The 14,143-nt window shown below is 33.6% G+C and overlaps 1 protein-coding gene across 6 annotated transcripts in view; it reads right to left on the reverse strand.

The window, feature by feature from the left end:
- The window catches only part of RFX3 (regulatory factor X3), a 282,830-nt gene that overhangs the window by 56,855 nt on the left and 211,832 nt on the right, over positions 1–14,143 (reverse strand). For all 6 annotated transcript variants that reach the window (XM_037061756.1, XM_037061751.1, XM_037061753.1 and 3 more), the window contains 2 exons: positions 10,968–11,149; positions 7,226–7,345 (listed from right to left, as the gene is read on the reverse strand). In XM_037061756.1, coding sequence (XP_036917651.1) covers positions 7,226–7,345; positions 10,968–11,149 — 302 coding nt within the window. The remainder of the gene's footprint in view (positions 1–7,225; positions 7,346–10,967; positions 11,150–14,143) is intronic.

Here is a 14,143-nt window from a genome sequence, read left to right on the forward strand (position 1 = left end):
GTATCAGTATCTGGGTAGCTTTCAAAAAATTTCAAAACACAGACTCACCCTAGATATACTCAACAAAATCTTTGAGAATGGGGCTTAGAAATTGATTATTTAACAAGTTCTAAGATATTACTTAAGGAGCCTGCACAACACTTGTCTAGAAGAATTTCTTGGACTTGAAATTCCTTCAGCCCACTGTTGTAGGACATTCCTAAATTAGAGACAGGTCATTTTTAATAAAATGTCACCAATTTTCTTTTTCTCAATGAATTACATTTGGAATATAAGTCAGTATCTCAGAATGTATAATGAATGAGTGAATGCTCAGAGTAACATATTTCATTTTATCATACTATCAATTGATCTTAACATATATCAAACCAATGTAATGCACATTTATTGAGCACTTACTATAGGCAAAGCAATTAGGGACATGGATTTGAAAAGGCTGTGTAGGAATAAAATTTTTCCAGCATGGTTTTTAATATTCCATTGACTTACATGATAATCTTCCATTCTCTTAACTCTAGCTGAACTGCAACTAGAATCTCAGAAATTTTCAGAATCAGAATTTTTCAGAATCAGAATCAGATTTTTCAAATCTCAGAATTTTCAGATTTCCTGCCTCTCTACCTTCTTCACAAAATAATTATCATTTAAATGCCAAATTGTAAAAACCAGAGGTACTTTCAATTGAAAAAAATCATTGAATTTTTTAAAAAATGGAACTCTTTAGTAATTCTTTAAACAACTCAACTTGCTCCCTTTTCCCCCATTCACTTTACAAATGAGTTATTTTTAAATTAGGCTTTCTTACAGCAGATCCTTAGTGCTCCTGAGTTGTGTATGCTCAGAGAAAGACCTGTGCTGCATCTAATGAAGAAACAGCTCTTGGTTTCAAAATTAGTAAGAGGCAAATAATAATTTTAACAGCTTGCAACTCCATGGGCAATCAGAACTGAAGTTGTTAATGATTAGGAAATCAAAGAAACTCTAATGCTTTAATAGCTGAGTGTATGCATGAAACCTGTCACTACTGCAGAAACTTGGAAAATTATTAGGAATCTTCCCCCAAGGGCTAGTCACGGCTAATATTTAGAACTTGGACAGCTGTAACTCGACTGTAAAATGGTATCTAATTCTGTCCATCTCACACATAAAGACTTTGAAGGAGTCCGATGGAAGCCAAAGAATGGTATATATTCCCCACCACATTCAACCAACAGTCCCAGGTGGAAGAATTTTCAACTGACTAAATGAAACATTTGGAAAAGCTCATTTGGCAGTAAGTAAAAAACATATATGCAAAATCTGAATTATACAGTCAAAGAGTCATTATTAGGTATATAACTCTAGAAAGAATTTAATCATTTAATGTGCAGAACAAATCTCTATGTTGAGCTCATTATCAGGGAAAGAGGCTAACATTTTCGTGGAATCTTGAGATTCTCTTTGGAAAAATTGGACCAGAAAATCTTTCTATGACTTGAGGTCTGAACCCAAATGATATAAACATGACCAGATCAGAGAAAACAGTGAGTGTTAAGAGTACCATCTTTTCAAACTAGTAACTGACTCCTTGATGTCACACTGAATGTTTCTAAATGACTTCCAACATCAACCCTGCTGGTTAATGATAGTTATTCCATCTCCTCAATTCTTATTGGTAGCCCTTAGAGTGTTTGTCTCTTCATTAGTTCTACATCTATAATTGGGCAAGGGAAGGGAAAAAATTAAATTCAAGTGGAGTGGTTATATTAACTGCAGCTAGAGTAGAAAATTTAGGAGAGGTAGGGGAAAGATAAGGTTGAAGCTACTGGCTAAATTAAAGCTGTAGGTCATTCATTCATTTAACATTGGCAATGTGCTCAGTGCTCTCCTAGGTGCTCAGTGCGCAATGTTGGAAGAGGTAGACAGGATTCCCTTATTGCGTGACTTTCTTCACTGACTCCTCAGCATGGGTAATTTAGGGTCATCTGTATAGTCTTGTTACAAACACAATATGATAGTCTTGTTACAAACACGCATGATGCATGGTACTTTACCCGTAGTTCTGTCTACAGCTGACACTTTCTGTTAAACTGATTCTAGAGGGATGGCCCCCCATTCCTTCCTTTATTTGGAGAATAACCACCTGACTCTACCTGATGCCAAAACAGGAACAACACAAAAAAGGTATCTGAGGCTCTATCTAGAAAAAATAAACTAGTAAGGTTCTTGCATACAACAAAATTAAATGGGGATCAATTCCCTTATCAGTAAATAATACTATGATTGCCAAAAGAGATCATGCGTATTAAGTGCTTATTGGAGAACATTTTAAATGTTCCATAAATGCTCATAGGAAGGGTAAGTGGTAACTGTTAGTATTATCAAAGTTTCCATTAATTATTGCAGTTAATAATTGCTGAATTGTAATTCCCTATCTTCAATGAAAACTATCTTCACATCAGGGGCTGCTCCAGTGGCACAGGAAACATTAAATACCTGAGGGCCAAGATTTCTTATTTGCCTCCAAAAGCCAAATGCACAGGCACTGCTCATCTCACCACTAAAGACTCCTGCCACCCTCAGCTGCCTCAGAGCAGCTTATCAACACTAGGTGCTTAGCTTGGAAGTGATTCCATGGATTTCACGGTCCAGGAAAGGAATGCTAAACCATTAACATTAATCAAAGTTAAAAACCACTGGCCCAGAGGTAAAGAAATGGAAGCCATGTGTGTCCAATGGCCAGGCTTCACCGTTACCCAAAACAACCTTATTCCTAAAGAAATATTCTTCTCTAGTGCACAAGTATTATAATGATAATAATTATTATTACTTATCTAACACTTGCATGTTTCCAATTTTAAGAAAACTTTACATACTTTTTCCACTTGAACTTCAAAATAATCTGTGAGGTAGTTTATTATTAATTTCCATTTAGCAGATTAAAAAACTGAGGTTCAATGGAGTTCAGCCACACACTCTGCAGAAGTGCCAAAGCAACCTGTACTCAAATCCATGCTTCCCAATTTTAAGTATAGAGTCCTTTCACTTGTCTATGAAACCTGTATTAAGAAAGGCCTTCTAATAACAAAGGTTCTAGTCCTCCCTCATTCCTTAGGACCATGCATGCTTTCACAGCTGTCTACAGCCAAGGCAAAAGTAGCCTTGTTGTACCATCTTTCAATTTGGCTTCTATTTCCTTCCCCTCAGTGCCACAAAGGTTCCATTTTTCACAGAATCCAATTCCTGTGAAGATCCCATTTAAAGAGGCAGGAAGTGGCACATTTCCTCATTTATTTAGGACATACTAAAGTATGACTTTTTACTTTATTTCATATGCAAAAAATTTATTACTGTATTCATTTCTGTTTGGGTTATCTTACCTCTTTAAGGGTGGAATTCGTTAAGAATAAAGACTAGAGGACTGGGGTCTAGTCCTGATTGCTCTATGATCTTAGATAAGTATCTACCATTCATAGACTCCAATTTTCTCAAGAGGATGGGTTGGATTAGGTGATCTCTTCCTTCCAGCTCTAACATTCTATGATTCTGTGATGTGATGGGGATGTTTGGTACGCAACTGTTGGTTGTTAGGTATTTGCTGAAGGAATGATAAATGCAATTTGATTTTGAGAATGGCTGCTGTGGCTGCTGGGATGGAACATAGCCCAGCACACTGTCAATGCACTTGGCTCCGTTCCACCACTTTTGCTACTGGGATTGGAAGAATACCTAAAATGTATGTGTCAACAACTTCTCTGTACTTCTTTTAAACATTAAAAATAACTGCAGCAAACATTTTAAATTAGTTTGTAGATCTGAAAATTACTGATTTCCATTTTGCTCTATAATAACTAAGTTTATTTATTCTCTAAATTATAGTTAAATTAGTTCATGAGTGAATTTCCTTGAAAACTGAAGATTACCACATGCTAGTGCATACATTATTTTCATGAGGTACTTTCAACAGAAGATATTAAAAAATCAACTATTACACATTCTTCTGCTTCCTTAACCAGAGTATTTACCTCTTCTCGAAGACCTATAATTCTATCAATTAGCAAACAGTTATCAAACTGTGTCAGGCTCGACTCTAGTCACTAGAGTGATACTCGAGGGCCTCGGGGAGCGCCTGCATCCATTTCTCCCTCCGCTGAATGTGCACAGACTGATGTGTTGAATAACCCAAAGCAAATAAAAGACCTTTGTTTACTTATATTTCCTCTTGCCAGCTGTTACATCTAATGATTTCCTGTGAATCAAGTGTGCTCTAATCTGCATCTGTATTTTAGGTAAATGGCTTGAGGATGGCTTCATCTTTTCAATTAAGCTAAACTACAGACTCTCTGACATCTGTTTTTCAATTAGAAGCTGTTTCCATTTATTTCCAGACTCATGGCTATGTTCCATATGGTGGTGTTGCTGCAAATCTGACTTGTAGATAAGTGAAAATTTCCTTTAACACCCCATCAGATCTTGAAGTGGGATACCACCTGTAAAGGAAATCTAACAAATATAAAGCTACACAAAACAATAATCACTATTACTGCTACAAGTACTATGATTCCAAACAATCAGAAAATGTACAAATTGAGATTTAAAACTTCTTTTATTTGATGAAATAATCATTGCATATACTTGATGTTGTTACTCTAAGAATATGTGAAACATGTAAATTTATACTATGGAAGATGTGCACATTTAGATGAATACAATAAACCTCAAAGCATTTAAACAATTTGAATATTCTAAAATATTAAATACTAGTACCACTTATAAAATATTTTAAACCTTTCGCGTGTCACTTGTATTTTAACAGGAGAATGTCAATCTCTTCTTGTATTAATTTTAATATATCCAATGGAATCATTTGAGTTTTGGAATTATAAGCCATAACACAAATGATATAGGTCCTTTTCCACTGTTTTCAACAAATATTCTCATGCCTTACATTGAGAGGAGAGAAACTCTTCCTCTCCTATCCAAGTGTTTCTGCACAATGGGGAATTCTGGCTTCACTTCAGGCCTGTTGAGGTTGCCAGCTGACAGGATCCTGCAGTGACAACAGAAACCTCCCTCTGTCCTGCTAATGCCAGTGAGGGTCCCTGAGGTTGGTAACACTACCACTGCAACCAGGGGGCAAGACACCATCCCTACAGCAACTGTCTATAATCCAAAACTTTTGTAATTAAAAAAAAAAAACCCAAAGAAAATTTCAGTACTGCTTTGGTTCTCTAACATTGTTACTCCATGAGAAAGCAAACACTAAATTGGAACAATTAATATTACTGAGAATTTTACATCATTTCTTAAATACCTCTATAATATTTCTAATTCTAAAAGCATTTACTGCTATACCGAGATTGCAGGGTTTTCATGGCTTGTTAACCTTCATAGCTCTGGAATCTTTTAATTAGGAGACCTTTGTTAAGGCCTAGATCTTGCTTACCGAACCGAGGTTTTTTAAATAAAGAACGTCTCTTGAAGGCTTCCATTTCCATGAAAACTTCCTAGGGAGGATTCTTCTCAGTTATATCACAAGAAGAAGGAGGCTTCAGCTGTCTTAGCCAAAATTCACTAAGTTTTTTCACATTTGAGTACATATTATTTTTTAATCAAATTTCTTTTCTTGCTCTCATCATAACCTCTACTGTGTACTGCTGTGACATGTGCGTGCTGAGACCTCATTAAGTAAAAGCTATAAACGTTGCTCTAACAGGTGAAAAAAGAATCATAACCCAAGACAATAACAGTTTATTACAACTCACAAACTTTATCTTCAAACATATTAGGGACTGTTCCATGATGTACTATATTTTTAGAGCCCTTCTTACTATCTTCCACAAACTATATCTCAAAAAATAGGGATCAACAATTTAAAAAATAAGGTTGTGAATCTCTGAATTAAAAATCGAAAACTCTTGAGATACTTTTATATAATTATACAATCTTGTTCTGACTCTTCAGCTGGGGACACTTGCACTAGAAATTATGACTGTGTTAAAACCATTTAACATGTGTCTTTACCTCTTGTCTCTTTCCATTAAATATGTCTTACACAAAATCAAAAAGTTATCTCTCTAAAAAAAAGTTGGAAAATTTCATTGTTTCACTTCAAAGCCTTGCACAGCTTCAAAGCTACGTTATGCACAAAAAACAACTTCATATATAACTAAACCCCTTAATCTATGATCCAAACTACTTTTTAAACCTCATCTGCCACTAAATTATTCAACCTTCTCAATTCTTCTACTGCAATGTCAACCTCACCAAATCAGAGCATTTACCGAAGACATCTTGAACTTTTTACCCCTCTGTACTTTTGTTTACATTACTGCCTCTGCCTGAATGTCCCTCCCTTTCTGATTCCTCAAGTCCCTACTCAAATAGCAACTTCTCTTTGAAATTTCCCAATCCTCCCAGAATTTTATAAAAATTCTTCTCTATTCCAATAGGTCCTTGACCAAAGCTTTATTTTAATACTTCTCACATTGTAGTACTTAAAACAAACAAACAAAAAAGCCAACAAGCCACACACCTCCTGTTCTAATTCCTTAACTATGTAACAGCTATATAACAGCTTGGCTATACAATAGCATCATGGGTTTGTGTAAATGATTTGATTTCTCTGGGACTTTACTCAAAAATAGCAATATTAGTAATCTGTTCCAAGGCTGTAAGGCCAGACTAGACTGAGGTATTTTTCAATTTTACAATCCATGATTCCTTCTTTCGTTCCATCCATCTATCCATCCATCCATCCATCCATCCATGAATGCCTGAGATCTCTTACAGCTCTAACATCTACCACTCACATCTATGAAGGCTGGATTCTAAGAAAGTGTAAGAAATCCCAAACATTCTGCAAGAATATATACTGTGTCAAAAACAATGACTTGAGAGATGTGCAAAACAGAAGTTAAAAAGCTTGTAAATATTGGAACACATTTCTCCAGCTGGTGTTTGCTTGAGTGTACTCTTTATGCGTTGTATTTAGTTTCCCTGTCTGAATAGCTTGAGATGTCACATTCAACTTAAAAGGGACTCAACAGCCTGCCTGATAAGTTAGTTTAAAAGAACTGGAAAATAGACAGGATGAATACAATTCTAAATCATATTTGAGAACTGTCTGTAGTGAAAACATGCAAACAACTTAGGTATTTGTTCTATTTGTTCAGAAAAAAAAAGGAGACCAAACATCTAAAAAAATACATAGCTTTGACATGTCAGTGATAACTCCAGAGTCTACCTTTGTTTCTGCTGCATGGGCTGTTGCCTCATAGCCATATACTGCATGTCTTCTTGCAGACGATTAAGAGGGGAATCTGGCTTGACACGAATCCCATAGTAATGGTACTTGGAGTTTCCTCTTCATAAAACAACAACAAATATTAGAAAGACAAAACGTTAATTGAACCAGTGTTAATCATATAGGATGTCCATACAACTTTACATTTGGGAAAATATTTACAAGCTGCATATGTTTTATATTTGTGATGTGTTCTGCATACTTATATATTGTGATGGTGGCTACATTTGAGGAATCAAAATAAGATTGTGAATCTATCAGCTCAAGGCCCTAAAAAAAACTTTCCTTATAAACTTTCTCTTAAATATTGTCGAACAGTCCATTTATTCCATTTAAGTTACATTTTACTTTCAAATGTATGTTCTGAATTTAACTGGAAGGAGTAATAATGAGAAAAAAATTCTGGCCAACAAAAATTCATTAACAGGATAAAGGGTTGCACACTAAAGAAGAATTTATAATAAAGAGGTTATACAGAACCAACAGAAAAAAAATCTTAATTCTACCTTTCTTAGGTAAGTTCTACATTTTTCAAGTTCTATTACTGCAGGGATGATGAAGAAAACTTCACTGATGCAAGATGTGGTGATGAAGTCTATTATATTTAATATTTTGAAACCTAAAAAGAAGCATGCATTTACTCATTTTGAAACATATTTTATTCATCTCTGTTTTTATGGATTCATATTACTTTTGCAGGCTGAATAAGATGCATCACTACAGACATGAGGAAATTTTTTGTGAAAATGGCAAATTTCCACCTGGAATAAAAACATCAGAATTTTCCCTTGTTCAGGAGAAATACTGTGTTTGTTACTAAAAATGACAAAGTTTAGCTCTGAATAAAACTTGAAACTGTTGCAAAAATAACATTTTAAATATGTAAATTTTTGCAAAGAAAAAATAATTTTTCACAAGCCTATATATAGCAAGATATCAGAACTCTTCAATTTTTTTCTTTCATTTACAAAAAGAAATGCAAGGGAGGTACAGACTAAGTATTTATACAAAAATAGAACACAGTATAAAATATAATTGATGAATTATAGAACTGTATACCTGAAATTATATAATTTTATTAACCAGTGTTACCCCAATAAATTCGATAAAAATGCAATATGAAAATAAATACAATTTGTGAGATAATTTCAATATGAAATATATATGACAATGAAATATAGGTTCAAAATGAAGATGGTAAAAAAATAGAACAGAATTTTACTTCTAAGATTAAAAAACATATATGAGCCCTATACATTTGAAAAGTCATTAAAATTTTGTTTTATATATAATATTGCTAGTTTTAAACAAATGTAGAGCATCTGAATACCTACGTAGTTTCAGCAAGATAAACCAGTATGAAAACCTAATGCTTCTAAAGAAAGGCCTTCCACTTGCAGAAATTAGATCTTGCTTCTAAAAATCTACTACAGAAGAGAATAAAAAACAAAACTGAAAAATACTACCAACCCAATCAGTAGTGTTCTCTTGTACAGAGTGGAGAATGATAGGGAGTCGTGATGGGTAGAAGGCAGAAGACATTAACCAGGGAACACAGCCAATGACAGGACTACAGAGTGAAATGATATCTCTCTCTTGAGACCACAAAACAAATGAAGTGTCTACTTTCTTTTCAATTCCCTACGAATCGACATTTATTTGGGTGGGGGCAGGGGAAGTGGTTCTCTCTATTCCGTGGATAATCAGGGAGGTTAGCTAGCCCATGTTTTGGCTTAAACTTAATTTGGAAATGCAGTCTATAAAAGGTAGTTTTTCATTTGTCTTTGTTTACAAACATGGTGATTTTACTTACTTTATACTTGAGAAACTTGAGAAAAGATCTGGTTTTGGTTTGAATGAATTCACCACTCAGTTTTATTAATGGATAAAATACAAGTTCTGCATACAGTTTGCTTAAAAAAAAGTATCTGAGTTAAATTGTCTCATGATTTATACTGATTTACTTTCTGTTCCCTGTGTTAAAGGTAGAAAGTGGATGCTGATCCAGTTTCCATGGTAGAAAGACTCAGCACTTTGACCCCTTCCATTGTCAGTTTTTCTGCATGAGAGGTCTGCTACCCTATAACACAGCATTTGTTTAAACTTTCCCCAAAGGCTTTCTTTTCTCCTTATTCTTCTTGGCTGTGCTTTCCATCCTAATTACAAATACTATACAACAATTTTAAAAGGAACAGAAGACATACTGTTACAGAGTGGGGGGGGGGGGCGGTGGGGAGAACACCAGAAAATAAATGCTGTAGTATTGCAATATGTACTTACAGAGTATGGATTCTACTCATTCACAAACCCAAACAACCCTAATTTTGTCACTTTCTATTTTAAAGATGTGTTTCAAGGTTTGAATGGAGCCTCAAAATAGGATCCATTGAAATCCCTTTCAGTAACAAAAGAAGCACAACAATACAGCTATTAGAATGTTGAATAAAGCCCAGAGTTTTAAAATATAGGCGCAGTATGCATAACTACTGAGCCATCAGCTAGGAGATAGTAGGTTAGGAACCAAACAGTAATTTTTGTGGTTCTGGGGGAAAAATACTTAAGAAACAATAAGCTTATTTTTTCACCCCACAGGACTGAAAGCCAGGTACAAGAAAATACACTTATAAGAATAAACCTCCAGCAATCTGCAAGTTGTATAATCACTTGAAATGCAACAGAAAGAAATAACTCACACTCTGAATACATATAGACCGTATAAACTTCATAAAATGGACACACTCATTCCTTTTTTCAGTATAAATTTATGAGGTCAATTACTTAGAATAAAATGACACTATGACTTGTAACTAATTAAAGGTGGATCATCTAATGTTACAGGGGACCATCTTTATTTTTATACTGCTTAATACGGATTTCTGTAAGAGTTAGGAAATAAAACTACTGAAAATGTGTGTTTAGATAATTTGTAAAAATTATAGAAAAGTAAAACTGAAGCTCCACAGTTCTAAGTGTTATTTCTATCATATATTTTTTTAAAAGGAAACAGAGAAACTAGCAGTGTTCTTTACTGGCTTCCATGTAATAGAACTATACTATATTTTTTCTTCCATACATGTATGGTTTCACATTCAAGAAACTTAAAAGGGTAAAAAGAGTAAATAGGGCCATCTCATTACTGAGGGCTTCAAACAGCCGTATTTTTTAAGTTCACCAAATGACTCTTAATTGGTCTACAGAAATAAAATGAAAAAAAAAACCCCTCAGCTTTAATCTCTTACTCCATTCAAATACAAGGGTTATTTATAGACATTCCAATACATTTTTTCAAGAGATACACAGTTTTCCACTTACTATGTTACTTTACTCATCATCTTTAGTATGGTTATTTTCAAAAAGAGAAGACAGTGATAATATTAATTTTTAAAGCATCCTATGTAGATCTTGCATTAACAGGTTTGTCTGCTACTTCCTATGTAATTTGAGAATCAGTTCTCAAAGCTTTGCTCAGTTGATGTTTAAGATAGTGCATCAGTCTGATTTGGTAGTATTCATTGAGAACCGAGTTTTCCTTTTCCCAGGAGCGGACACAGTTTTTAAACTGAGAAAATTCTGCATTTTTTCTTTACATGTTACCTTTAATCAAGTACCTTTGCTCAAACAATATACTGAACTGTTACAGTTTGAAAAAGATTAATTTATGAACTGATTTTTCAATACTAACCTAGTTCCCAATCTCCTGGTTCGTAGCCCCATAAAAATTGACCTTATTAGTTTTCCAAAAGAAGCAGCATTGACTGGGTCCAGTTTGTGTTCCTGACAGTGTCGTAGGTAGTGGTTGTAGAGAGTGCTTCTGGGAAGGCTCACTCCTTCTGCTGTCTCGTAATTGTCCAACAGCCACTGGAGCTAGTATAAATAAGACAGAGTCAACACAGAGAAACCATGCAATTTACAGGAATAAAAAAATACAATATCTGCAAGTGCAGTATACAGAAATGCTTAGATCTCTGTCAAGCCTCGTATGAGAGTAAGCTGTTGTAATGCAGAGGCCAGTATAAGCTGATTTCAGAAACTCAAAACGTAAATGGTTGTGCATCCCTTATGATCTCAGACCATCTCCATTCCTACAAACATTCAAACACATGTAGAGACAAAATAATTTTCCTCGTATTGGTTGCTATTTTAGAGATAAACACCTCTTCAGGAAATTCAAATAATCCCATTAACTGGTCATAAAAAGAATTGATAATTATTACAGAACAAAATATGTTACCAAACCTAGCAGCATGACATGTAATATGTCTTTAGTGTTGACTCATTATAACACATCAACAGCGGGCCTCCTTGTATGAGTTTTTATATTAAGGTTCTATTCATTTCTATAAAATTCTAATTCACTTACACAAAATAATACAATAATAGTATTAACTACTGGAAGAGAATTCTGCAAGCAGAAAGAAAAAAGAGTCAGTCATTTCTTCCCCAGAAGGAAAGAAACTCAATACATTTCAGTTAAAAAAATGTATGAAAAGGAATCATTACAATCATTTGAATTTTTCTACCTCAAAACTATGTGTTTTTTCCTAACTTTGGAAGACACACTACAACTGCAATTGGTAAAGCAATATTTTCTCAGTCTATAGTTCACATTTTAAAGTTTTATGTTTTCCCATGTGTATTTTTAAAAAATTACCTTTAAAGTACAGAATGAGCAAGACATTTTTAGAAAATCTAACATAGGCATACAGTATTGAGTTTTAATATTAGTAAAACTAAATTATTAATTTGTTCATTTACTTATTTACAAAAGAACTAAAGCAGACTTAAACTACTTTCTTAAGGTTGCATATGATCCCATATGATTAAGTCTGGTTTCCAACATGTTGCCTAATTACTCATGTACCAGTTGTTATTTCCACAAAAGCAGCAAAATTTTCACAATACTTGACTCAACAAAATTCCCATGCCATATATAAATGGTATGATAAAGCGCTGATATTTTACATGCAATTCAAGTCAAGTTATGGAAGCCAAAGAATTCCTTTATTAAGCACCAACAATATGCCAGGCAATGAGATAACATCTAGTGATATAAAAATGAATGTGATTCACCCCTGTCCTTTAGGAATTTACAATCATATCCTTAAAATTATACTATGGATACAAATAAAAATGTTCTCTATTTTGCTTACATATTTTAAGATTTGTAATCAAACTCAGAACCTGAACTTTCAGACTCAATAAAATTCACTAAAAACATTTGCATAATATTTGCCTTTAATTAACCATAACAATTGTGCTTTCCAGAACCATTATAATTTGAAATATTCCTACATTAAACCCATACTGATGTTGGTTTAGAAATTACAGCCATCAAGATTCTAAGACAGAGCAGAATACTAAAAGGAAAAATCATGTTCTGGTCAGGAAGCTGAAGTTCTCTTCAGCTCCTTGCATCTGAATATGAATATACATATTTAAACATGCCTATTGCCTCTGCAACATATACAACAGTCTCTATAAACATTTTTTAGAATTACACAAAATAAATATTTATTTTATTATGACGAAATAAATTACAGGTCAAAGAGTTCTTTTGATATAAATCATCTATGACCTGTTGGTAAACATATTTCAGAGGCACTGAAATATGACTTCTGAGTATTTGAAATGACACACAGATAACATGATCAGTAGTGTGAAAGTGAGGCGGTGAACTGGGAACTGAAGCTCTTATGGGTCAGACTAGTATTTTGCCTTCAACAGTGGGTCATAATGTCTCTTTACCTTTTCTTTTTAAATTTTAAGACCTCGTTGATTATAAATGCAACTGACGGAGACCACACACAAAATGTGGCAATCAAACCTGCCTCACATACTTCTACCATGCCCCTCAACGACAGGGCTGGTATCTGAGAGCATGGTTTCCTTGGTTTCCTCGTCTGAACGGTGCTGGAGCAGCTCTCGTGCGCCACACTGCACAGTGTGCCGGTTCGTTTGTGTGCAGAGGCTAGATTGATACTCTCAACACATTAAGAACAGGGAAATACAGAATATAGAAATATAGAATACAGAAGTATTTGTTGAGAAATTCAGGTTCTTGAGATCAAGAAATCTTAGGGAACATTAAGGAAAAGTCATACCCAGAAAGGCAAATATAAAAACTGGAAATATTTTTTGAAAAGCAGTAATATTTTATAACTAAACTAGTGAAACGCTCACATCCACAAGCATAGAACACATAAATTAAAATTTCAAAGGCATATTTGTATGTATATCTGTGTATCCTGGTAAAATAATGCACATTGTCAAAGCCCAAATTATATGATTTCTTCTTTAAAAAATCAAGAAAAAAATAAAAGAATTTTTCCTTGTTAATGAAAACAAATATATCTATATACAAAAAGTTAATTTAAGAATTTTTTCAGAAATGGTTAATAACCAATTTTGTAATAAACTTTATATACACATGTACATAATAAAATAAATATATCTGATGTATTGTACTTGAACAATAAAAAATATATCTGATGTAAAATACTTTGAGTAAGCTACAAAGCAAATAAAAATAATTAACAAGATATAAGTGAACCATTTCTGTAAACTGTTTTAATTGTTTACTAGCCTTCTTCTCATATTTTATTATGTAAAATTAAAAACTAATATCTAAAAATGAGATTTTACTAGTATCTCATTGTCAAGAAAACTATTTTATACAAAAAATTATAAAAGGATTTGAAAAAGCAAATCCAATAAAATATCTGACGATTTTTATCATGTTATGTTATAAAAGTAAAAAATCGTGCAAATATTTAAGTTCAATACAAAATATTTTTGAGTCCAATGGTATGTTCATACATATGAGTTAATCAGACCATTTTTAATTTAAGTTTTTCACAG

Source organism: Sturnira hondurensis, unplaced genomic scaffold (assembly GCF_014824575.4).
Source record: "Sturnira hondurensis isolate 20B ecotype Veracruz unplaced genomic scaffold, ASM1482457v3 Scaffold0013515, whole genome shotgun sequence".
In the NCBI taxonomy this organism is placed as follows: domain Eukaryota; kingdom Metazoa; phylum Chordata; class Mammalia; order Chiroptera; family Phyllostomidae; genus Sturnira; species Sturnira hondurensis.